Genomic DNA, 26,113 nt, shown 5'->3' on the forward strand with positions numbered 1-26,113 from the left:
GAATGTAAATTGGTGCAGCCACTGTGGAAGACTGTATGGAGCTTCCTCAAAAAACTAAAAATAGAGCTACCATGTGACCCAGCAATTCCACTCCTGGGTGTATACCTGAAAAAAACAAAAACACTAATTTGAAAAGATACATGCACCCCAATGTTCATCGTAGCATTATTTACAATAGCCAAGGTATGGAAACAAGCCAAGTGTCCATCAGCAGATAAATGGATAAAGAAGACATGGTATATATATACAATGGTACACTACTCAGCCATAAGAAAGAATGAAATTTTGTCATTTGCAACAACATGGATGGACGTGGAGCGCCTTATGCTAAGTGAAATAAGTCAGAGAAAGACAAATACTGTATGATATCCACTTATATGTGGAATTTAAAAATTACAATAAACTAGTGAATAAAACAAAAAAGAAGGAGACTCACAGATATATCAATAGAAAACAAACTACTGGTGACCAGTGGGGAGACTGAAGTGGGGAGGGGCAATATAGGGGTAGGGAAAAAAAAGGAGTTATTATGGGATTGTATGAAATCATGTGTGTGAAACATTTGGAAACTGTAAAGCACTATAGAATTTAAACAATCTTTCATTCAATAAAAATTTTTAATAATAAATTTAAAAAAATTTTAAATGCCCTTCCAAGTCAGAATGAAGGAATATTTGTCAAGATCAAAAAACAAAACAAATTTTATTTAACAGTTTCTTAGCTTGGTTTATAACTTTTAAATAATTTAGACATATGGTATGTGGGCCTCCATTTGTACTCTGGCTCAAAGCCCCACCATATTAAAGGCAGGCCTACTTCCATGTGCTTAATTATAAACTTAATTAATTAAAAAAAATTTTAAAGCCTATCTCTCTCTCTCTCAGATGTGTATGTGCACATTCATAGGAAACAGTCTAGAAGAATATGCAGAAAAATGTTAATATGGTTATCTAGTATGGGGGTGGGATTTTGGGTGATTTAGTGTTTTTCTTCTAGCTTGTTAACTTTTTGACAATGAACGTGGAAGGAACACGTGTGTAATTTATTAAAGTAGGAAGGTGAACATTAATCAGGGCATGCCTACCCACCCCCTCAAAATAAATAACCTTGTTTCCTACTGGTTACGATCAAGGGCACCAACTGCGCATATGAAGCACACTCTAGCTCTGCTACTGCTACATATTTTTTTTGTGAAAAAGAACTGTTGGGGCATAAACAGGTTTTCTGGCCAGACGGCTGTAAAAATACCAAGACAGCTTTTATCAACCCTGGCACCAGACATCTTATAGGCCAAACTGATTTCAGTAAGTAGAGTGATAAAGGGCACACAGAAGGCTGGAAACAATTCTGCAGCATTGTTTCTCAAGCTCCAGGGTCATGACCCCACAGGGATTACAGAAATTGGAGCCAAGATGCTGGATGCCCCCATCCAGGGACTCCACCAGTCCCTGGGACCCAAAAGGCCATCCACAATGCCCCTTTCTCTTGATGATAACAAGAACTAATTGTGCTCAGTTGCTCACAAAACACTTTGCACACATCATCTGATATGACCCCTATAGCAATTCTGTCTGGTCTGTAGGCTATTTGCATTTTATAGTTGAGAAAATTGAGACCCAAAGAGGTTCAGATGCTCAGGTGTGGTCACAGCTAGGAAGTGGTGAAGCTGGGACTTAAATCTAGGTCTTCTAACCCTGAGTTTATCCTAGGCAGTCAATTCCCCATTTCACCATTTGTTCTGCCTACTCTCCCTCATCACTATCACTCTTTCCTTTTCCTAGCACCAACCCAAGAAATCCTGATGATAGGAACTTGGTTTTGTTTCTCCTTGACTTTATAAAAATCTATCACAGTCTTTCCTTCTTCCCTTCCCCTATCCGCACTTGTAGCCCAGAAACGTGGAAAGTTTGCAATAGAATGAAAATGCTGAGAATCACGACACTTTGGCATCATGGTCCAGCAGCACTAAATGTCATTAAGCTCCCAATGGAGAACAGAAAAGGTTGTATCAATGCTTATTACCAAGTGGTTTCTAAGACACTCTTATTTGTATTTCTATTAAACTTTTTTACTTTCAAAGCACTTCTACATGCATCTTCCCAATTGATCTTGTGACAACATCTCTGTCATATGGATCACTGACAGTTTACAGAGAGGCTAAGGACTTCCTCAAGTCCCATGGTAATAGAGTCTTCAAGAAGCATTTCTCTGTCTGTGAGCAGCTTTGTGTAATAATATCTGTGTGCCTATAGATGCTCATGTTCATTTGAGCCCTCAGTCTGGAAAAAGTTAGCAATGCATGGGTCAGCTCCTTAACAACATTAACATGATTTACCTCCCCCCACCCCTTTCTGGCAACACCACAAAAGATTCAAAAATGGCTGATACTTACCGTTCAGAGGACCACTTTCATAATAGCAGCTTTCTGCCTCACAGTACTTGGCGGGAGTCCCTCTTCATAAATCACAATGTTGGCACACGGCCAAGAGATGGTATGGTTGACTCACAGGTCACTGTGTTTATAAAAAGTCAGAATAATAAAAAGGAAGGCAGATCTGACATCACTGGCAAGAGAAAAATTTTAGTGTTGTGCAAAGTGAACTAATTACAGCTAGCTCTGAACAGTGTGGGAGGAGTGAAGACCTTGTTGGACAAATCCAATCCCAAAAAGGTCCACATAGAAAGTCCAATCACTCTACTAAGAGTTTTCAAATCTCCTCAAAATTGACATTAACTTGTTATTTATCCTAAAGTCAAAGGGAAAGACAGAATCTGCTCAAGCGAACTCTTTATTAACCACTTTATTAACCACGGTGAAAGAGAAGGCACTTTATAATAAAGTAATGAGAACACACACACAAATGCACACAAAACTGGTTTCTCAATTGGCTTTGCTGTGAGCTGCATATCCTGAGTAAAAAGCACCTCTTTGTCCACTAAGCTACTGCAATTTTAAAAAAAAAGAAAAAATTTCAAGATAAGCTCAGCTTTTATAGTCCACTTGGTGAAAACCTAATGCAGCTACAATTATTATTAGGCCTTGGTCTGTGAAAGACTCTCTAAGAGTTAAAAGCAAGCCAGCACTACCTTTAGCCCATAAAGGATTACTCTTTTATTAGTATAGTCTTGGGATTAGTGGAAATGTCTATCTAATGAATGCAGCTACTATATTTGAGCACATGCCTGAATAAGCTGCTTGTTGATTGAAACCTATCTATTTATAAGCACTTCTGCACGTTGTGAAAAATCCATCTGTATCACCACAGCATGGCACCCACCATTTGAATAAAGGCTCTTTGCCATTTCACTATAGAGCCTGCTGAATGAACGGGCAGAAAGGAAGTGTGTTGCACCCACTTAACAGGTTTTATTCCTCACTCTTGGCAAATAGAGTTACCTTATCTAAACGCCAACTTAGACGAATGTGAATGTTATACAAACAGAAAAAGGAAAAAAGAATACTTTTCATCAGACTCACCTAGGGTTTTAACCTAGTAGACTTACCATAATTTGGATAAATGGTCACAAATAGCCCAAACTTGGCCATACCTCTGCTTATGTCACAATCTTTGAATGTAGTCTGGAAAGTAGGTGAATTTACTACACATACTTGATACCATTTCTTCACATTTCTGCTTATGAAAGCACACTAATAGATGTCCAACAGAAACAAGTACAGCATGAAGAGAATAGCCTTGATACAACATTAAATAAGTCGGGGACTTCCCTCATGGTCCAGTGGTTAAGATTCTGCCTTCCAATGCAGGGAGTGCAGGTTCGATCCCTGGTCGGGGAGCTAAGATCCCACATGCCTCGGGGCCAAAAAACCAAAACATAAAACAGAAGCAATACTGTAACAAATTCAATAAAGACTTTAAAAATGATCCACAACACAAAAAGAAATCTAAAAATAAACACACCAAAATTAAATAAGTCAGTGCTTTCAATGTTTGGGGTTCTCATTACTGTACTGAGGCTCCATCTGAGGTAAGGCCAAGCTGTCCACCCCTACATGGGAACCTCAAAGTCCACTCTGGGATTCTGCAGTTCTGAACCTCACCACTCTACTCACGACCCCTCAATACACCCCCCATGGCGCTGCTTCCCAGACTCAGTATCAACTCTCCAAGCTTCCTGAGTTTTGGGTTTGGGTGTAGGGAAGTGATTTCTTATTCCATTTGGGTTTATTTTAACTCCTTTGCAGTTAGGGTCCCCATTTACTATGTTGCTTCTTTGGAAAAAGGCCAACAAAGAATTTATTAAAATAAAGATCAAATAATCCTAAATAATCTTAACAGACCACAGGCAATTGTTAACTGAGATCTCACAGAATTTCTCTCCTTGAAAAACTTTATAAACAATGAAAGGCAATCTTTCCAGGTATCCCATTGTTGGAAAGAGAAGACTGAAATCAGCTGACCATTGGAAGTTCTTTCTAGCCCCAACATAGCAAGTACAAAGAATGCAGGTTTCAGCAGTCTTCGAATTCCGGCTATTTCTCTTTCTTTAGTTTACTGGTGATGTCGCAAACCTACCTAGTACATAGTGAGTACTCAGTAAGTATTATTATTTATGCTGTGGGAACTAAATAAAGATTAAAGGATAACATCTTTATATTTTTCTAGTTGATAAGACAAAAAAGTAATTCTGAAAACCAATGTATTAATACTAAAAAACCAAAGTTGAAATCTATAAAAGATAAGGCATTTGGAAATAGCAAGTATATAAATCATAACATAGCAATACAAAGCATCAAAGACCCTATTGGAAATGATATACAGCTGTTTAAACAGATACTCTGTTACTGACTCTGCAGCTGGGTGAAAGTGCTATAAGAGATATTAAGAACTTGATAGGAGGTACTATTATCACAACACTCTCTACAGATGAAAAAATCAAGTACCAGAGCGTTAAGTATTAAGTGTTAGGAGGTGGTAGAGATGAGGTTTTGCTAAAACCCAAGTTTTTCCTACTTTACCATAGTACCTACCCCCGACATTTTCTTCAATTATGTTAAACATTCACTTAACATTCACTCTCCTAGTAAGACTATTAAACATAACTAACAGGTCTATATCTTTAAAAGAAGATATCTAATAGCTCTTTTGTGAGATCATCCCAAGAAAAAAGAGGTGTAGGGCAGCTTCCTGGAGACTTTGGTCCACTATAGCATTTGAAAATAGGACTGGAAGGTAATAATCCTTTTAGGACTTGGTTTGCGGCAGTTCACACTCACCAGTGCCTTTCTACTTTGAACCCAAAGGAAAACAAACTGAGAACTAAAAACTTCTAAAACCTGGAAATTCTTCTTCAATCTTCTACTCAATTCCTGAAATCTTTACCCTTTTCAGTATTTATCTGTTTTCTCTTGGGGTTCACAGCTAGGTACCGATAAAGAGGTTTTAATCTTAAAACCTCGTTCCCTCCATCCAACCATCCACCCACCCACCTATTCCCCAATGGCTTCCATAAAAGATTCAAGTGGACATTTAATGTTAATTCATGCTACTACATCATTTTACTGGTCTTTCTCATAGTTACTGCATCTCCTGTAAGAGAAACTGCTTTGAGACATACATCAGCTTTTTTTTTTTTAGGCTAGTATGATACTAGAAAAGAGAAGCAGGTGGTTAAGTAAAAGAAGCACTGCTAAGCATTCATAACCAAAATTCATAGATGAAAGTTTTTAAAAAGTTTTTTTTTAATGGTCAGAATACTTACATTTGTGGACTACATATTTTTAAATTTCCAAAGGCAGTAGAAACTCACAAAGCAGCAAGGGATAGAAATTATTCACATTTTATAAATAAGAACATGGAAAACAGCAAGGGTCAAATGACTTATGCATGGGACCCAATATTCAGCAACCCAAGCCAGGACTTCAAATTCCTTACTATGACTTTTGTAGTAAGATTATTAAGCTCAGCTGCTGCCTTCAATATTTGTTTCCATAGACATTACTAAGAAAACATTTTACTTTGGCATTTTTGTAATATGGCACCATTTATAGCTGTCTTCACTCATAATAACCTTATTAAATAACCATCTTTAGGGCTGGCAGTATACACAATGAGGGTCAGCCTGGTTACTAGTGGCTAATGGCTGAGTCAAAATTTGAGTTATGTCATTTTTTTCTTGCATTTTCCCTGATTTAGAAGTTAAACCATACCCACATTTCTAACTTAGCCAAGCCCGTATCTTTTGGACCCAAATACAAAATCTCAAGAAGCGTAAAGGTTTCCATCACCAAAAGTACTCTTTTATCACTTTTGGATAATACATCAGCCAATCTAATGATTCCACAAACTTGTAGCGTGTGATTTCTTTGTTTCCTGTTTAGACTTTTTCCAAAGAATGATCTAATTCATTTTAGGCTGTGACAGAATAAACCCTATGCTAAAAAGAAAGCAACATTTTTTTTGCTCTTTGTGCTGAAATACCTGAAGGATAATAAAAATAGTGAATTCAACTGTAATTAAGCCTAAAGAAAGAAGGAAGGAACATTTTATTTAATGTATTTCAGAAAGTTCAAACATTTGGAAAGATTACAAAAGCAAGAATGTTACCCATACAAGAGAAATTTATTAAAAAAATTAGTATCTTGTGGTTTAGATACACAGGTATAAGAGAAATTCCAGAAGGTGAAGCACCTTTTCCAGAAGCTGTTCCGAGGATGGTCAATACTGATTTCGAAATTGGTTGCTTAGGTCTTGAAGCTCTGTTACTAAGGTGTCCATTGCTGCTGTTTCATCAGCTAACTCCCTGGAAATTTCTCCACTTACCACATCTGTAAAAAGTTGCTGCAACATAAAGAACAAGGCAGAACTATCAAAACAATGAAAATCTCTTTAAAATAATATAGATAGAGTACAGAATTAAAATTCCCTTTGCTTAATAATACATTATAGTAGCAACAGTATTTGTTCTATTCGCCATCCTGAAATATACAAGCTGCAACAATTAAAGGATGAATCAAACAATATGCCTGAACTTGTAAATTCAAATCAGCTCTGCTCTTCAAAATGGTTGCCTTGAATATTGATTACACTATTCATTTCAATGTCATAAGATGGTTTTTGGATAAAGAGACATCATTCATCCAAACAAAAGAAATCTATTCTTTGTGTATACAAGCAGAACAAATGTATTTTATATTCAAGTTCATATAAATCATACTTTTATGCTAATTATTTGAAAATTAATATGTCTTAGGACTCAGAGGCCACAAAAATCATCAAAATTTGGTGACAGCAAAAAAGCCCAGCAAAATAAAAGTGCCCTCCTTCGGTAAAAGGAATTGCCTTGGGAGGCATATTGCAACATACTCCAATAATGCCACCATGGCTGAAACATTCTGGAATGCCTCTCTAGGGGCTGCCTGCTGAGCCGGTATAGGCACCCAAGAAAATCAGCTTCAGGATTTTATGACTGTGTGTGTGTGTGTGTGTGTGTGTGTGTGTGTGTGTGTGTGTGTTTTAATCAGAAATGTAATTTACTCAGCTTACCATAAATCTTTTTCATCACAACTGACTAGATGATTTGTTTACAAAAATCAAATTTACCATTACAATATAACTATTTACTACCACCACAGATGATAGCAATTGTTCTGACAGCTATTTTAAAAAGGGAATCCTGAAGATGTTCTGAGCGACGGCATCATCACTACAGTAAGCTTAGAGTTTCTCATAGTGATTTATGGAGCAAAGAACATTCACTTGAATGCAGAACTTCAAAAATGCTTTGCAAAGCTTTGCCACATTACTGTGTAGTCACACCTTGTACAGCATTTCACAACAGATTGACATACCAACCACTGCGATGTGATCAGTAGAGAAAACACCTTTGAGGAAAGTAACTTGGACTCACATAGCATGTTTGTTTTTACTAAGAATTACAGTACTTGCAAATCATCATATATCTGCACCACTGGGACTTCCCTGGTGGCGCAGTGGTTAAGAATCCACCTGACAATGCAGGGGACACAGGTTCGATCCCTGGTCTGGGAAGATCCCACATGCCGCGGAGCACTTAAGCCCATGAGCCACAACTACTGAGCCTGTGCTCTAGGGCCCGCAAGCCACAACTACTGAAGCCCGCGTGCCTAGAGCCCGTGTTCCACAATGAGAAGCCCGTGCACCACAACGAAGACTAGCCCCTGCTCGCCGCAACTAGAGAAAGCCCACACACAGCAACAAAGACCCAATGCAGCCAAAAATAAATTAATTAATTAAAAAATAGTGTGCATCACTTCCCTATAAAGTAAGGAGAAAGCAGAAAGAAACTGAGGCTTAGAAAGAATGAATAATTTGCTGAGGATCCCATGGAGTGTAAGTGGTAAATCTGTTCTGTCTCCAGGCTCTCCAGCGTTTTCACCAACTGCCCTCATGACCCCCTGCAGCAAATCTGTACAAGGACAGGGTGCTGAGGGCCGAGGAGTTACTGTGTCCTGGCCAAGCATGAACTTCATGAATTTAGGTGAATCTCTAGGTTCTACCTAGGAGTTTAATTCCATGAAGTCCCAGGCCTGGCAAGAAAAGACCAGAGATTCATGCAAACCAAGCCTGCTATTTAACACAGTTATCGTCATTCATTTTCACTTTTTTTAAAAAATTTATTTATTTATTTATTATTTTTGGCTGTGTTGGGTCTTCGTTTCCGTGCGAGGGCTTTCTCCAGTTGCGGTGAGCGGGGGCCACTCTTCATCGCGGTGCGCAGGCCTCTCACTGTCGCGGCCTCTCTTGTTGCGGAGCACAAGCTCCAGACGCGCAGGCTCAGTAGCTGTGGCTCACGGGCCTAGCTGCTCCGTGGCATGTGGGATCCTCCCAGACCAGGGCTCGAACCCATGTCCCCTGCATTGGCAGGCAGATTCTCAACCACTGAGCCACCAGGGAAGCCCCATTTTCACTTTTTAAAGTGTTCTGCAAAAGTGTTCTTTTGGAAGGCAATTCTGCTTAGCAAACCCAATTTGTTGAAAAAGTAGAAAAGGCATATGATTTACTACAAAATCAGAGACTCCCAAATATTATATGCAAAAAGGTGCTTTCAAAGGAGATGTTGGGAAGCAATTTTTCCCATTTTCGGATAATCCGGTTGCGATCTAATGAGAACAAAATCTAAATACAGATGATGTTCTGAGGTCTCATTTTCAATGTTTGGAGTTCCACAATATGAATGGATGGGTAGTACAGACAAGACTATTTAAGTCATACAAGTATAGGTTTATGTAAAATTAATACATTATAAGAAAAAGCTTTGCACAGAATACGGAAATCTGTAGAGTACATCCTGAAGAAATAAACAATCATGGGTAGGTTAGTGATCTCACCAAAACTAGGAAAATTAGCTCCCAATTTGGGAAGGAGAGTCACAGAAAAAGTCTGCTACCTTGACTTTCTTTGAGAGAGCTCTTGCAGTTTTCTGAGAGACTCATAATCGGAAGTTGTTTGAAGTTTCCTGTTGGGAGGAAATATAGTTTCCCCAGGTAGATTACAGAAACCTGGTTCCAGCATGCAGACTAATAAGGACAGAAAAGTGAGTTAATAATCTAAAGAGGCAAAAATGATGCTCTGATCTGAAAAGATCATCAATTAATAAAAAGCATAGTCTGGAAAGGTTATTACACGTGTCCAGAAGTGACCTTCACTTGCCATGGACTTACTCTCAGAAGTGAAGTAAAATTAGTTTGCAACCCAGGATTAAATAGTGAAGGCAAGGAAAGATTAGAAAAAAAAGTGCTAAAGTGTGTTAGAAGTTATATTCCTTTAAATTTTGTTCCTGAGGTGTACTCCAAACCTGGCTGCATGTTAGAATTACCTGGGAAATTTAACACAAATTTCCCAGGCTCTGTCCCAGACCCAATCTGTCACAGGTAGAGATGTGGAGTCCAATCTTCAAAAAACCTCCCTCCATAATTCTCGGGTGTCCCCATCCTAGCACTGGTTCATAGGTTGGTATTTGTAATCTGATAGCGTATGTTTTAGTTGTCAGGCTTGAGTCAACCTATCTACCTTAATATTTGTGTCAAATCCCTATATCACCTACTTAATATTCATCTCTAAATCAATTTTTTATTTAAATAAAAGTATTTTAAAGGAAACATTAGAACACTACTGTAAATAGAAAATAAGCAATACTATTCATGAAACTGTAGGTTTGATATGCTAGTTATACTTTTTCTAACATGCACTGAAATAAATACATATTAAAATAAAGTGTTTACCCAAGTGCTACTAGTAGTATATATGCCACACTTCGGGAAAAAGTGATAGTAAGTAGTAGAGCAGTGTTTTAATTTGACTTAAAGAAAGCATCAAGAGCTGGATTATAAATATTAATTTCAAAGACTCCTAAGTTACCCATGTGTAGGGTGATTTAGCCACTGGGTCAATGATCTCCTCACCAGTACAACTAATCACCTGGGGGCTGATGTCTAAAATATAACATGGGCCTAAAATTATCCTTCATGTAAAAGAAGACTTAAGAGCAGCTGGCTGATACCAAAGACCTTTTATTTTCTATGATAATTCTAATTAATTCATATTTCACTCTCACCTTTGCTTTAGATAACAAGCCCCGTAAATTGAGTCGAACTGAAGAAAGCACTTGTATAGCCTCCTGGGGACTGGATTTGCTTCTACTGCATTTTATAGCCACTGGAAGATAAATATGGGGAAAACATCCATTAAAAATTGATAATGATAATTTGTAAGTACAAAAACCAATTAGTTAATTAGGATTTTATAGTAACAGACTTCAGAAATATTTCTACGTGACAAGTTTTATTTTGGTGAAAGGAAAATAAGTTATATGCATAAATTTTCCTTTTATCCCTTAAGAAGGATAGCTTATTGCTAAAAGGAAAATTTTGAGGAAAATGAGGGATATTTGGTGAGTTACAGACTGTTGGGAATGGACCGTGAAAACACACACGCACGTGCACACACACAAGCACAGAGTAATGAAATTAGGCAGAGACAAGGTCTAATTGAACACAAGGTACCCACAGAGAACAAAAACATATGCAGCTCATCTTAATGTGGCTTCTCACGGTACTGAGTCCCTAATGGGGAATCACAATTGCGGATGACACCAGCCCAAAGAAGTGACATGCCAGATATTTACAGCTCAATTCTTACTGCATTTTCGTATTCAGAGTTTACATCACCATTCTGGAAGAAGTGACGCCAACAACCTAGGTGCCTGCATTTAGGGAATGTGACCACGACCAGGCTCTGGGGTCACTAAGCCATGCTTGGTATCCATTAGCAAGAAGTGGGGGAGAGGACAGTCACTCATTCCCGACACCTCTACCTCCAGCATTCTGGAGAGCCTATTTTCCTAAAACTTGAAATTATCAAGAGCGTGTAACCCTTCCTAGCACAGGGCCTGCCTATTAATGCTTTTTAAGAACAAGTGGTTAAAGCACAGTGGTTAAGAATCCACCTGCCAATGCAGGGGACACAGGTTCGAGCCCTGGTCCGGGAGGATACCACATGCCGCAGAGCAACTAAGCCTGTGCGCCACAACTACTGAGCCTGTGCTCTAGAGCCCACGTGCCACAACTACTGAAGCCTGCATGCCTAGAGCCCATGCTCTGCAGCAAGAGAAGCCACTGCAATGAGAAGCCTGCGCACCACAATGAAGTGTAGCTCCCGCTCAACACAACTAGAGAAAGCCCCTGCGCAGCAACGAAGACACAACACAGCCAAATAAATTAATTAAAAAAAAAAGAACAAGTGAAGAGCTTTGTAAAAATATAATGCCTCTATACCCTGAGAAAACCATAATTCATAAAGAGTCATGTATCACAATGCTCACTGCAGCTCTATTTACAATAGCCAGGACATGGAAGCAACCTAAGTGTCCATCGACAGATGAATGGATAAAGAAGATGTGGCACATATATACAATGGAATATTACTCAGCCATAAAAAGAAATGAAATTGAGTTATTTGTAGTGAGGTAGATGGACCTACAGTCTGTCATACAGAGTGAAGTCAGAAACAGAAAAACAAATACCATAGGCTAACACACATATATGGAATGTAAAAAAAGATGGTTCTGATGAACCTAGGAGCAGGACAGGAATAAAGATGCAGATGTAGAGAATGGATTTGAGGACACAGGGTGGGGAGGGGAAGCTGGGACGAGGTGAGAGAGTAGCATTGACATATACACACTACCAAATATAAAATAGATAGCTAGTGGGAAGCAGCCACATGGCACAGGGAGATCAGCTCGGTGCTTTGTGACCATTTAAAGGGGTGGGATAGTGAGAATGGGAAGGAGGCTCAAAAGGGAGGGGATATGAGGATATATGTATAGCTGATTCATTTTGTTATACAGGAGATACTAACACACCATTGTAAAGCGATTATACTCCAATAAAGATGTTAAAAAAATTTTTTTAAGTACACACACACACACACATATATATATATGAATGTGTATATATAAAAAAAGAAAAAAAAAGACAGTAAATGCCTAATGAGCAGAGGGGCAAAATAAAATGTTGCTGAATTAAGAAAGAAAAAAATAATAAAACATGCACAAAACGAGAAATTCTAAAAGAATAAAACTAACTTGGAATAAATAATATTTAATGTCTTGCTAATATATATATATATATATATAATGCCTCGTATTTCTCCACTGATTTGTTCTTGTTCCTCTAAATTATGCTCACTACAAACAGATCAATAAGCAGATCCTATTTTAAAACTACACTAAACAGTGCAACAACTGAGGTTTACTTAGTACCCTGTATCTCAGAACAGGGATGGAAAACAGATTTCTTTCTGTATGCAAACTCTCACCAATTGGTGGAGGCTGCTTGTGCCTGGCAAAATAGTTTTGCCATTCATTAACACCTTCCATGGCTGGTGAGAACTATGCTTGACATTCCTATTCTAAAATAATAATCAGACTTTGAAAGGATGCATGGTAATCAACAACGTTACACTCATTTTCAAAGGGTACAGTTAACATGGAGATAGTGAGGATTATGATGTCTGTGTCCCATAATAGAGGAAGGTTGTAACTGCTATTACTGAGGTACTTGGGCTATTTAGTACCTAGTAACATATCAAAAACAGCTGTGATTCTGTTTTCAATCCTTCATTGTCATTTTGAGAAAAACAAAAAAGCAAAAAGACAAACAGTGCTCCATTAGTCCCCTTCCTCAATCCCATTTCCAAAAGGCGTTAGAGATGGGGAGACAGGGCGGGGGGGGGGGGGGGGGGAGACAGACAGAGAGAGACACAGAGAGACACAGAGAGAGAGACAGAGAGAGAAAGAAATAACCTGCTGTTTCAAATCATTGGGAAATCCAAGACAGCTGTGCTTCCTGCAGGCAGACTGTAGTTAAAATGCGTAACTATTATTTTAGAAGTTCCTGGATGGCAAAGAAGGAACGAACTTTTGTCCACTCTTTCCCAGAAGACAGAACAGCAGAGACTGTAAATGAATACCCTCCAGACAGAACAATGGGTACACGATGACAACACTATTATAGAAGGGTCTCCAACACTACGTGGAGACCACAATGTCTTACACCAAGCTTTCTGAAGCACATGGCTACTCTTAAAAATAGCAACCCAGAAGGGAATAAATCATATGGAGATTTTTCTAAATGTTATATTTCCTTTTCCAGAATCGGGTGAGGTGGAGAACAGGGATGGGGAGAAAGATGAAAAAGAGAACAGAAATAACAGAGAAATTCAGCTCATTCTTCCATGAAGCACTGGTATACAAAAGCAACATAGAAAAGGTTAAGATTTATCTCCATAAATCTAAAATATCACGAGAAAAGAAAGCTGAGCATCCACTCAAGTATGCTTAAAATGTTGTAGGAGCACGAACACATAATTCACTAAGTCAAAGGGAAACTTAAAAGAACAGACACTTGTTTTTCTCTAAGTATTGCCTGGATGAAAAAACAAAAAAAAGGTACCAAAAATAGTTTGCAATCAACTTTAAGATGCAAAATGAAGATTTTTCCTAGAGTACTTCTTTAACCTGCATATTTATATTTGACAGGTTTAACACTATCACTTAGTGATTACAGAAAATATCTTGGCTTTGACTGTTATAGAGCCTGCTGTTCACCGAAATGTTTAGGGTTGGCAAGCTGAAGTAGCTCAGATAAATTCAGAGAAAATTGCACCGTTATAACTGCTTAGCATGGGTTTACCGAAATACAGTACCATATCCACAAAGGCCAAAGGGATAAAGAATGAGCTTCATCTAAGCCCACCCACCAGGAGGCCAGCACAAGCTACATAAATTCTAGCCACCCTAGACCATCCCTCCACTGGTCTATCGGCAATTATCTCAACCTTTTGGATATTTATATCCTTTTGTCAAAGATAAGTAGAATTATTAACTACTAAGCCCATTTCTAAATTGTTTGTTCTATGACTTCTTTCAAGGCAAAGTTAAACTTTATTCTTGTTCGTTTTTTTCTTTTTAGTTTTGAGTCCCTTATCATACAGCTCAGATCCTCTACCATAGAAGGAACAGGGTGGGGGTAAGGAGGTAAGGGATTAACATTTAAACCATGTGTAAGATACCGGTAAGTGTTTAAATATGTTTTTACTTATTTTTCATAACAACCATAGGTAGATATTATCCCCATTTTCCCCATGAGGGAGCTAAGAGTCAGAGAAGCTAAGTAATGGTGACCCCAAGTCACCTAGTTAGTATGTGGTAGAGCTGGTCCTGGAACTTGGGCCTCCCTGAGTCCAAAGTTCTGCCCTTTTTATTGTCCCTTGTTGGCTACCTATTTGCTGCAACTATTAGTTGCAGAAGTTAGAGCAGGACTTTAGGATAGGTTCACAGTCCTTGTGATTCAGTTCTTGACAGTGTGGCTTCATTATTTTATTTGAATTGCATTCCCAGGGCACCACATGCCTATATTCAAACATAAATATAAAAGTGCATTATTACCTTTAACTAGTATATTTTTCATTAATGCAAATAATTAAAGGTGGCATTTATCTGGAGTATCTTTCCCCAACTGGCCTACAATTTTATATGTAAGGTTTTCCCTCCCCTCAAATATCACCCACTAAATTTCCCAAAGTTATGGATTAGATTATATTTTTAATTTCCTTTGTATATGCCATAGCTCTTATGTATATTGCTATGCACTCCAGAAATCTATGTATTTTTATGAATATTTTCATTTATAAAAGAAGAACATGAGTCAGGAAAAGTTAATATTTTCTTACTACTACATCATCAATGCAGGAGAAGGTTACTTCTGTGTGAAGTGAAGATTAAATACAGTTGTAAAAGTATTTCCTATCTCTAAAGTTTCTATCATCTGTCACTTATTCAAACACTATTTAAGCCTCTAGCCTATTTCTTCTTATTGCTCCAGGGTGCCTACTACATAATAGTTGGTCTGTAAATATTTGCTGAATTAACTACAACAATTTTAATATAATGAAATAACCTGAAATTATTTGTAATGGAACTTTGCTTTTGACTAATACTTCTTCTTATCAGTAAAAATACATTAAAATATGCCATGGATATCAAACATCACATCAAATACCATGTGCGAGTCCTAAGGCTCTCTGAACCACTTCCTTAAATGATGTAATATCTTTCTCCCAACAACTGGACTGTGTGTCACACTTGTATGCCTTAGAGAGATACTGGAACGCCTGAGGAAAGAAAAAGAACAACTTTCAGAATAACAAGTAGAATTCACATTTCAAACTCAGCTTCCTGGAAGTCACATGGAACTAATTCCAACCGAAAAACCAGTCTCTCTTGTTATGTAGCACAGTTTCTATGATTCTCATCAAAGAAGGGGCATAGATGCACATCCAACAACAATGAGCAATTAAAAGAAATCAACAGGATGTGTCTGGATAGAGACACTTCCCTCCAAACAGAAAAATAAAAACGCTTGGTTTGGAAATCTATAAGAAGTATACACATTTCCCTAGCATTTGTAGCCATCAGCTTGAGAGACCAGTTTAGAGAATGAGGTGTGAACTTGGTGAAAACTACTGAATTACTGGTAGGTGTGTAAACTCACAGATGTTTAAAACACTCTCTTTCACAACCCCACCCTTGTGGATTCTTGAGGGAGAAGTCACAGATCAGAGAATTCAGAGTACCCTTAATTCTGCACATAAAGAGGGGACATAATTCAAGACAAAATGGAAGGACGGAAAGCAGGAGTGTGTGCATGCCTGCGTGTGAGTATGTGTTCTCTGGGCTGACAGGGCTTTGGTGGAAGCCAGCTGGGTGGACTGAGGGAGGAGAGAACGGCTAAGAATCCCACAGATTAGCTGTACTGTGGCGAATTCCAAACTTACACAAGAAGTACACTTGATTTGTTGTGGATGTTTTGAAAAGAGCACAAAATATTTAGTATTCCAACCTTGGAAACCTGGAGGTGCATCTACATTCTAAGATAAGAAGCTAAAGGCATACCTTGAATCTATCTGGTGTTCTACTGCACTTGTGAGAAAGGGGCAGGGTAACCTTTGTAAAATATTTTATGTTTAGACTTTACAAGCTCCTCTCTGATATTCTTATCTAGCCCCTTTTTCTTTCTCCTTTTCATAGTCTCCATCTCGGATTTAAACACTCCTTTGTCCTTGTACCGTCTACCTTAGTCTTCAGCAAGGAGCCTGCAGAAAGGGGTGCGGAGTAAATAACAAGAGCCAGCTGTTCGTTGCAGCTCTGGAGGGAGAGCAGGTTAAGACAGACCCTTTTGCAGGAAACAGAGAACAATTATTTAAGAAAAATTCATGGAAAGAAAAAAGATGAATACTTACAAATCTTAACGTGTCCACAATTCAGGGTGCTTACGTTAAGAACTCTGAATCACACCTGAAAACTTGAGTGTATTCATCTTACCTTTCAAATTATCACAGTCTTCCTCCAACCATCAAAAAAGCAGATCCACTACACCTATGTTCAAACAGAAGGCAAGAGCCCCGGAGGACTGAGGCAGGACTCACCTTTTCATTTTCATCAGGCTTGTCACTCTGCCCATTTCCACACACTTGGGCATACAGCCTCCAGATTTCTCCGTCGTTCGTCACTCTTGAAGTTACTCTGCCAAACAGCTCCTGCAGCTTTCCTCTGAGGCCAGATGCAACATCTCCACTACGATCAGCCGTCCCATCCATCACTGCCCTGACCAGAATTGTAAGGACCTTAAAAGATGAACAGGAGAAACTGGGAAGCTAGAAACAACCAAACAATAACTAAAAACAAAGAGCTACCCTCACCATCAACGATGATGACAGTGAAAAACCTTGTCAGGCCTGTAAGAATATCACCCGTCACTTTTGAAAAATAAAATACAAGACGAGCCATCCCGAACCACGGTCTGGAATCGCAGGCCGACTACCTCTCCCAGTGTCCCTTTTCAGGCTCCTTGGAGGGCTCTGCTTCCACAGGGCCCTAGGCTCTGTGCACCTTTCTTCACGCTCTGAGGGCTCTCTCTGAATGATCTGCTCCACACCTGTAGCTGCAAATACACTATGACCAAGCCTACCCGATACTGTCAGCGCAGCTCCAGCCCGACTCCTCTCTGGAGCCCCAGGGTTGTGCACCTCCGTATCTACCAGCCATGTCCCATCAACATCTCATGCTCCATCGATCCCAGAGGGAAACCTAGATCCCAGATCCCTCTTCCTCCTGCAGTCTCAGAGCCAGTGACCTGAGCACCAACCTAGAGTCTCTTCTCTCCTGGCTGGGCCACATGTAACCAATTTGATTCAACATTCCTAATGAGTCCTAAATCCAGCTTCTCCTCCTTTAGGTTGGGCCTCACTATTCCCACCTGGACTGCAGTGATAACACTCTAATTCTGCTAAAAGAGGTCCTGGCCCTTCCTAATTGTTGCATAATAAACTGCTAGTGCATTTGCCTTAGGTATGCAGGGCACCCACAAAGTAACTCTTGACCTTCCAACTACCCCAGGTCCGCTCAACCATTTGCAATTTCATGGCCATCTCATTTTCATTAGTCAGATGCCTTGAATGCTGATAGATGAATTAAGGTGAGCCCCACCGTGGGTTACACTGTTATGACAAGCTACATCTGTCACATCTATATTAGGCTATGTATCTCAAGGCTTCCTGGAAGCATAGAAAGTGCATCCTCCATCATCCACTCTTGTGACAGAAGACCAGCAAAGACACATGGATCCACCTAAAGAACCAGCTCGAGGAGACTGCCCTCAGACCTTGCTGCTACTCAGTGCAGCCCCTGGACTGACAGCATTGGCGTCACCCAGGAGCTTGCTGTAAATGAGGAATCCTGGATGGAGATGCCGCTCCATCTTAACCGAGATTTTGTATTTCTAACGAGCTCCCAGGTGATGCTGATGTTGATGGTCCACAGATCACACTCTGAGTGGCAAGGTTCCAAGAGACAAGGTGCCACATCTTTATTCTTCCTCTGAACTTCAGGGAGAGGACCACATTTCATCACCTTGTGTCCCCAGTATCTAACATCAAGCCTGGCACACAGCTCTGATGCAAGGAGTACTTATGCCTGAAAGAAAGACTGAATGAACACACCTCTTTCAGAAAGCTTTGCTAAGAGAAATGCAACCAGTGTGACACCTTGCTCTGTCTCCCCATAGAGCATTCTGATCTAGGCATGAGATGCATCCAAGGAATCAAGGCTCCTCTGGCCCATGAACACTGTTAGGAATGTGAACTCAGACTTATGGTCCTAATTATATACAGGGACAAAAGTGGACAGGAGAACACTCAATTGTGCTTCCTTCTTTTTTGATGGACAAGGTAAATTATCTCTGCCTATAAATTCACATTACAATCCAACATGTACAGTTTTAAATCTGAAAGTAATGAAATAGATATTACAATTCCACTCATGGTTTTAAATATGAAAGTCACAATGCAGGAGAAATGGTATGAATGTGCACTACCTGTTTCGAGTAATCATTCTGTAAACGTTTCAAGGATTAACATACTTCGAAAGAGATGGTCTATTGAAATAGTTACTAACATGGACAAATGAAGCATACTAAATTAGTAAAATTCTTTGTTTTTTTCTGGGATATCACAGTTGGCCCAACACCCTATCCCCTCATTTTAGCCACAATGAGTAGCCAAAGGGGAAGAAAAATCTTTTGGCCTTCTTGCCAGTAAAAATGGAGAGCTGCAGTACTGGTGTTTGAGAGGGGGAAAGTTGGTGAAGCGGGGTGTGTGTGTGTATTTGTGAGTGCATAGAGGGAACTGCAAAAGGGTAAGGAGGTAGATAGAGTGCCTCTGTGTTGGGGTTAGGGGGCAGATACCAAACACCTCTACCCAGTTCATATGCAGATACCATAAGTAGAGAGACCCTGAATATAAGGGGAGGCAATAACAAATTTGTTTTTATACTCTCTATTTGATGTACAATGGTTAAATAGCTGGATCTGGGCCTTAGAAGAGAGTTCTATATGGAAGAATACATAATAGAAGTCATTCATGGCCATGGCAGACATTGCCTAGAGAGACTGTGTTGGGTAAGCATCAGACCAAGGATAGAGTCTTAGGGAACACAACATTTAAAAGGAGGGTAGATGAACAGAGGTCTATGCACAAAGGAAGGGTGGCAGAAAGCGATGTCATGGAAACCAGGGAAGGAGAAAGTAACAAGGAGAGTACATCTACAGAAGATCAGGACTGGAAGATTCTGCTGGATTTGGCAGGTACACGGTTAGTGACTGTATGCAGAGCTAAAGCCAGAAAAAGGAGGGCGTGAGAGATCATGATTTTAGACAAGAGGCTCACAAAGAGAATCACATGAAAACCAAGACAAGTATTAACATCATAAAAAACGAAAAGCAAAAAATACCCCCCAATCATAGTATCCTGTAATACCTATTTTGAATATAATTTGCATAGGCATATAATATTAATAGAAAATATTCATGTAACCAAAATTTTTAATATAAATATATTGGGAAAATAAGAAAGGGAAGCAGTGGAAATGCTAATATAAAAGAATTAAGTCCTTATTTACTATAATAGGAAGTCAACTGATAATACCTAAAATTTGGTTAATAAAAAATAGGAGTGGGGAGCGGTGGAGCAGGAAATTGCTGTATTTTGTTATAAGCCTTATACTACGACTTAACTTGTAAAAACTATATGTTATGTGTTATTTTAATAACACAAAAATTTAATTTAAAAATAGAGAAAAAGAATAACTACAAAGATTGGCAAAGAGGAAACAAAAAACGACAGCACGCATGAATATTCATTTACAAACTTTAAAATTATGTCTTTGGTGTGTGTGGGCGGAGGGGGGAGGGGCAAAGACTATAAGGGGACCGTGAGGACTTTGGGATGCTGGTGATGTTGTGACTCACACTCGGCAGGGCGTGGGGCGGCGGGGTGGTTTACACAGGTGCGTGCCCTTCGTGAAAATTCATGTTTACTTATGACCTGTGTACTTTTCTATATTTTCACTCTATTTTAATAAAAGTTAATTAAAAAGGTATTTCCTGCAATTAAGAAAGCCCCATTAACTGAAGGAAAAAAATAAGAGTTATTAAAAATACATTAACAAGTGGAGCTAATATGTAATCTTCAAAAGTGGGTTTAGAGTGATAAAATTTTTTAAAAAACTATTAATGTTATAATTTACTGGTAAATATCACCATTTCCTTCCCTCTAACTGGTGAGAAAAATCACACTCTTGTTATCCAGACTGACTACCAAAATAGTAACTTTCAACATATATTTAACCCTTCTTTAGTAAACAGATATTTTTAACTTAAAAAAAGCAAAGGGTGTTGTAGTAGGATTTCTTTGATAAAATGAATCACCAAGGATTATGATTTTCTCCTGGGCAGTCTACAAAGTTTACCTGCATTATAGTCCTTTGCACCATCAAAGGTGAAAAAGATTTTTTTTTAACAGGTAAATGTTTTTATCTACTGTAAACTGGGTAAAAATATGATTATTGAACCCATCAGTAACTAGTTAAAACTATAAATTATTAAGTATATAATAAGAGGCTGAAGGGTAGAGTACTAAAGTTTAAGAATTTAGAGGTAAACGATTCTTGGGGAAACAGGATCCAAGATATGGCCACTTGGATGGGTTGCTCCTATGAAATAAGATGAGAGCAAAGAAGTTTAAGTCCAAAGTACTGGACGTGCCATCTACCTAAAACCAAGTGTTCAAGAACAGTAGATCTAGAGTGGAGAGGAAGATATACAGTCGGTTGCTGAAGTCCACCATGAATATGGGGGAATGGCTAGGAAGTTGGTAAACAGCGGTAACGAGGACAGGTCTTCTGTCTGCAACATCACAGAACTGTTGTATCAAGGAGTCAATATACAGGTAAAGAGCTTCAAAAACTGTAAAGCAATATAAACCTATAAACTACCACAATCATCACTGACCCTCAACTTCCTTACTCTGTCAAAAGGGGACAGCAAAGCCCTCATCGTCGCCCACTCATTATGTGCCCCTATACTTACTTGGATTAAAATGGAGCTAAAGAAGAACAAACTCTACCACCATGGTATCAGCCCTCAATACCTCCCACTACCCCTGCTCTGAGCACTCACAATGTGCTAAGCCCCATTCTAAGTATGCGACCAACATGATTTCATTTAGTTCTCACTGTAACCCTAGGAAGCAGGGACTTTATTATCTCCACTTTACAAAGAAATTGAAGCATGAGAGGCAAAATGAACTTCTCAAGGGCACAGAGCAAGTGAATGGTGGAGCTGGGTCTTGAACACAAGTGATCCTGGCCTCCTGAGTTTTGATGAGGATGAAGAGAAGACGATGATGATAGCAGGTAATATTCGTACATATACACCTTCCTATGAGCCGGAGGCTCTATGAACACAATCTTCCTAACAACCCTAGGGGAAAGGTGCTCTTGTTATTTGCATTCTGCAGATGAAGAAACTGGAGCACAGAGAAGGTAAGTAACTTGTCCAAGGTCACACACCTAGGGAAGGCAGAGGTGGATTTGAACCTGCAGCTCGCATCCTGGCTCTTGCTCTCAAGCATTTGCTGTATTAAATGATAAAGCACAGCTCCTTACTCCTCTGTTGTTCCTTCCTTTCTAATAATAAGTTCTTTTCATTGGAAAGATTTGCTCTTTTATGAAATATGTATGCCAATAACTTTGATTAGTTCACTATCATTTTTTTGCCAAATCTTGAATCAACCCAAACCAGACAGGTTTTTGTTGTTTTTTCTTTTTTAACTTAAAAATTTCCCCAAGACATTGGAGCTAATAAAAAATAAAAAGAGAAAATAAAATTTGCAAACACAAGCACTACTGTCATTAATTTCTAATTTCTTTACTGTATGTAAATTTTTAAATATAATACTATGTAAACTGTTTTATCTTCCTTTTTCACTGAACATTATGTCATAGAATTTTTTGATGTTTTCATATATTTTTTAGATAGATCACTTTAATAGATTCAAAGCCTCCCACTGGGTTGACAGAGCACAGTCTATTTAACAATTCCCCTGCAGTTAGATAGTTAGGCTGTTTCCATGTACTGCCATTGTCCTTATCATTATAAAGAACACTTCACTGCATATTTTTGTGCCTAAAGATTTTTTTCATACTGAAGCTTCTTTAGGTTAGAATTCCAGGAACAGAACTATGGAATCAAGGGAATGAACATTTTAAGACTCTAGAGATAAGCTGGATACTTTCAAAAAGGGCTAAATCAAATTAGATGTCCATCTGTAGTATATGAAAATGTGTCATTTCACTGCATATTACCAGCACTGGGCGCACGCGCGCGTGTGTGTGTGTGTAGGTGTTTTAATCTTTGATATTTTGTTCCACTAAAAGTATACGCAGCTATTATTCTGCATTTTACTTTATTATTAGTGAATTTAAATCTCTTTCCAAATTTTTGTTAAGTATATTTCCTTTTTAAGATATTTAAATTTTTTCTTAATTTGTACGGAACTCATTATTTTCCAATGTGAAAATGGTCTTATTGTTCATCTTCATATGGAGATTACATAGCCTACAAGCTGATGTACTAACACGTTGCTAGCCTCTTTTTCTGAATCCCAATTCTGTACACTGCTTAAAAAAAAGAGAAAGTTGATGAATCTGAGAAAGTAACAGCAAACACATGGGAAACCCTGGAGAGACAGAGACTGGCTGGGTCCTGGTTTGGTGGAGAAGAGCAGCCCAGGATGGAAACGTACAAGGGACCAAGGTTCACAGATGGGCTGAGAAAAGCTGTTTAGTTGTGCTTTTTTTTTCTTCCACACACTACTCTATATACCACTTGCCATCAACGTGGAGAGACTGAAACACAGCAGTGCCAGCCCAGTGCAAGCCAGGGACCAGGCAGGTACCGCCTGGGGGCAGAGGGCCTGGCCAGCCCCCCACCTGCTGAGGTTGGATGACTACTCAGGAAGATGGGACTGGAAGAAAGCAGTGCCTGGCAGAGATAAGAAAGGTTTCCTGAGGAGCCAGGCCACTTGGCGGTGGTGGCGGTGGTGGTGGTGGGAGGAGGCAGTGGCAAGGTGTTTCCAAAAGGTGAGCTCCCCTCGTGACCCAAACTCACCAGGAGGGGCACAGTTGGTCCTGGGCTTGCTTTAGACCCTCTCACCAAGTACGCATTACCAGTCAAGCAGCCAATACCCCCGGGGGAGTTGAGCCAATAGGGACAAAATTAAGACATCTGAAAAGTGCAACCGTAATGAAAGAAACAAATTGAACAGCCTATGTGAAAAAGAATTAAAGGGACATGTGGAGGAAAACTTGATTTCATAATACATATCCTCAGGAAGATGAGCGGGAAAAACCAAGGGAATGGTGAGATCCCCAGGGTAGCAGTATAAGCGGGGAAGAAAAATAGCGTGAGGACTGAGCCTGGAATTGCTCTCCCAGGGAAGGAAAGGCGAGAATGATTCTGCAGAGGAGATGAGGAAGCTGCATCTGGTAGCCTAAGAGTTGTGAAATTCTGGAAGCCAGCCGAAGAAAGCATTTGAAGAAGGAAGAGAGATCAACTGCGTTAAGTGTAACAGATAGGCTGAGAAACCTGAGGGCTGACAGCTGTCCCCTGGATGTGGCAATATAGACCCTGACAACAGCACGCTCAGTAGGCTGGCGGAGATGAGCCTAGAGGGTGTGGGTTCCAAAGAGGACAGGAAGAGGGGAAGTGGAGACTGTGCAGCAAGATGCTTCTCCCAAAGAGTCAGCCCTGAAGAGCAGCAGAGGAATGGGGTGGGGACTGGGCTGGGGGCGGGGGGAGTGCACATAAATTATTTGTGCACAGTTTGTAAAGCTTGAGAACTTTCAAAAAACAAGAGCAACGATAAATGCATTTGTAATATAACACAGCTATACAGGTAAACTTTAACCCATGGTGATTATAAGGGAAGGTCCACTTGCCTTTTTATTGGAAAACTAGTCCTAATACTCTACTCCAAAGATATTCTTTATTTCGTCTGTGGTTTTTTTCTTGGGGTTCTGGACGCCCTTGGGGATCTAATTGAGAGTTTTGAACCCTCTACCCAGAACAGGTACATAGCCACATACACAAATTTGTTTCATGATATTTCAGGTAATCTCACAATCTTCTGAAGCCTAAAAATAGATCCTTCTTAGAAATTCTAATTTGTCCACCATGGCATGGGATTCCGGTCTTCTCTCTCAATACTGCATACGACTAAGTAAGTGTATCTCTTTGAAAAGCTTTATTAGTTTTCTATCAACTCCTTCCCTATTCTTATTATCCCTTCTGTCCCTTCCAGATGTTCAAATCTCTGGTATTGTTTTAGGCAAGACCTTCATGTGATCAGTTGAGGTCTCTCTGGCCTTCTCTCGGGGGCACCTCTGTGCATGTCGCCTCTCCTTCTACCAAAGCTACCAATGAGGTGTGTGTTGGACACACTCCCTTACCTTTACCAACCTCACTCTTCTCAAAGCCACTGCTTTCTCCCTGAAAAGGAGCATGAAAGTTGTGGTGGGATGAATAGTGTCCCCCCCACAAATACATGTTGAAACAGAACCTCAGAATGTGATCTCGTTTGGAAATAGGGTCTTTGTAGAAATAATTAGTTAGGCTGAAGTCATATTAGATTAGTGTGGGCCCTAAATCCAATGACTAACGTTCTTCTAAGAAAAGGAGCCGACAAACAGAGGCATGAGGGAAGGAGGTGAAGTAGGTGAAGAGGGAGGCACAGGTTAGAATTATGCAGCCACAAGCCAAGGAATGCCAGGAACCAGAAGCTGGAAGAGGCAAGGAAAGATTCTTCACTGAGCCTTTAGAGGGAGCATGGCCCCACCAACACCTTGATTTCAGACTCCTAGCCTTCATTACTGAAGAGAATCAATTTCTGTTGTTTGAAGACACCAAGCATGTAGTAATTTGGTAGAATAGCCCCGGGTAACGAATCCAGCAGTCTTATGTAGAAAGACTAAGGCAACGTGGAGAAGAGTACGACGAACGCTTCCCAGGGCACTTAACTGGCTTCTACTAACCCTCTTCCAGTTTCAGTTCAGGAAGCACTAAATGACGCTGTCATGTCTCAGCCTGTCCCTCCTCAGGACAGTGGCGTCCAGCCCTCTGGTCAGAAGTCATCCTTTCCTCATGTGTAGAAGTTTTCAATTCAAATCTCTCCATCTTTTCTTTAGCAGAGTGTGGCTTTTGTGTCATGATTTAAAATGTTTTCTCCACCCCCAAGCTTATAAAAATATTTACCATACTTTCTTTCAAGTGCTTTTATGGTTTTACTTTTTCAATAATAGCGACAATACGATCACGATGCTGACGGCAGCTATACTCACAGCACTCATATGTGCCAGGCACTATTCTCTGCCCTTTACATATATTAACTTACTCTTCACAACAATCTTGTGAGGTACTAATATCATCCCTGTTTTACGAAACTGAGGAACAAAAGTGGTCAGTAATTTGCTCAGGTCATATAGCTAGTGACTGGCAGAGGTAGTAAGCAAAGACTGTCTAACCCCAGAATCTATGCTCTTACCTACAACATGATCCTGCTTCTCAAGCAATTTCAATTTAAATATTTATCCAGGGACCTCCCTGGCAGTCCAGTGGTTAAGACTCTGTGCTTCCACTGCAGGGGGCACAGGTTCAATC

At 39.6% G+C, this 26,113-nt stretch overlaps 1 protein-coding gene across 2 annotated transcripts in view; it reads right to left on the reverse strand.

Moving 5' to 3' along the window:
* Positions 1–6,562: 6,562 nt before the first annotated feature.
* The window catches only part of TTC27 (tetratricopeptide repeat domain 27), a 185,523-nt gene continuing 165,972 nt past the window's right edge, over positions 6,563–26,113 (reverse strand). For both annotated transcript variants that reach the window (XM_022574121.3, XM_089922399.1), the window contains exons 17-20: positions 16,989–17,186; positions 15,563–15,674; positions 10,555–10,655; positions 6,563–6,800 (exon numbers count right to left, since the gene is read on the reverse strand). In XM_022574121.3, the coding sequence (XP_022429829.2) occupies positions 6,678–6,800; positions 10,555–10,655; positions 15,563–15,674; positions 16,989–17,186 (534 nt within the window). In that variant the 3' untranslated portion in view covers positions 6,563–6,677. The remainder of the gene's footprint in view (positions 6,801–10,554; positions 10,656–15,562; positions 15,675–16,988; positions 17,187–26,113) is intronic.

This window comes from Delphinapterus leucas, chromosome 13, assembly GCF_059928025.1.
Source record: "Delphinapterus leucas isolate spDelLeu-1000000601 "Yukka" chromosome 13, BTC_Dleu_Yukka2, whole genome shotgun sequence".
In the NCBI taxonomy this organism is placed as follows: Eukaryota; Metazoa; Chordata; class Mammalia; order Artiodactyla; family Monodontidae; genus Delphinapterus; species Delphinapterus leucas.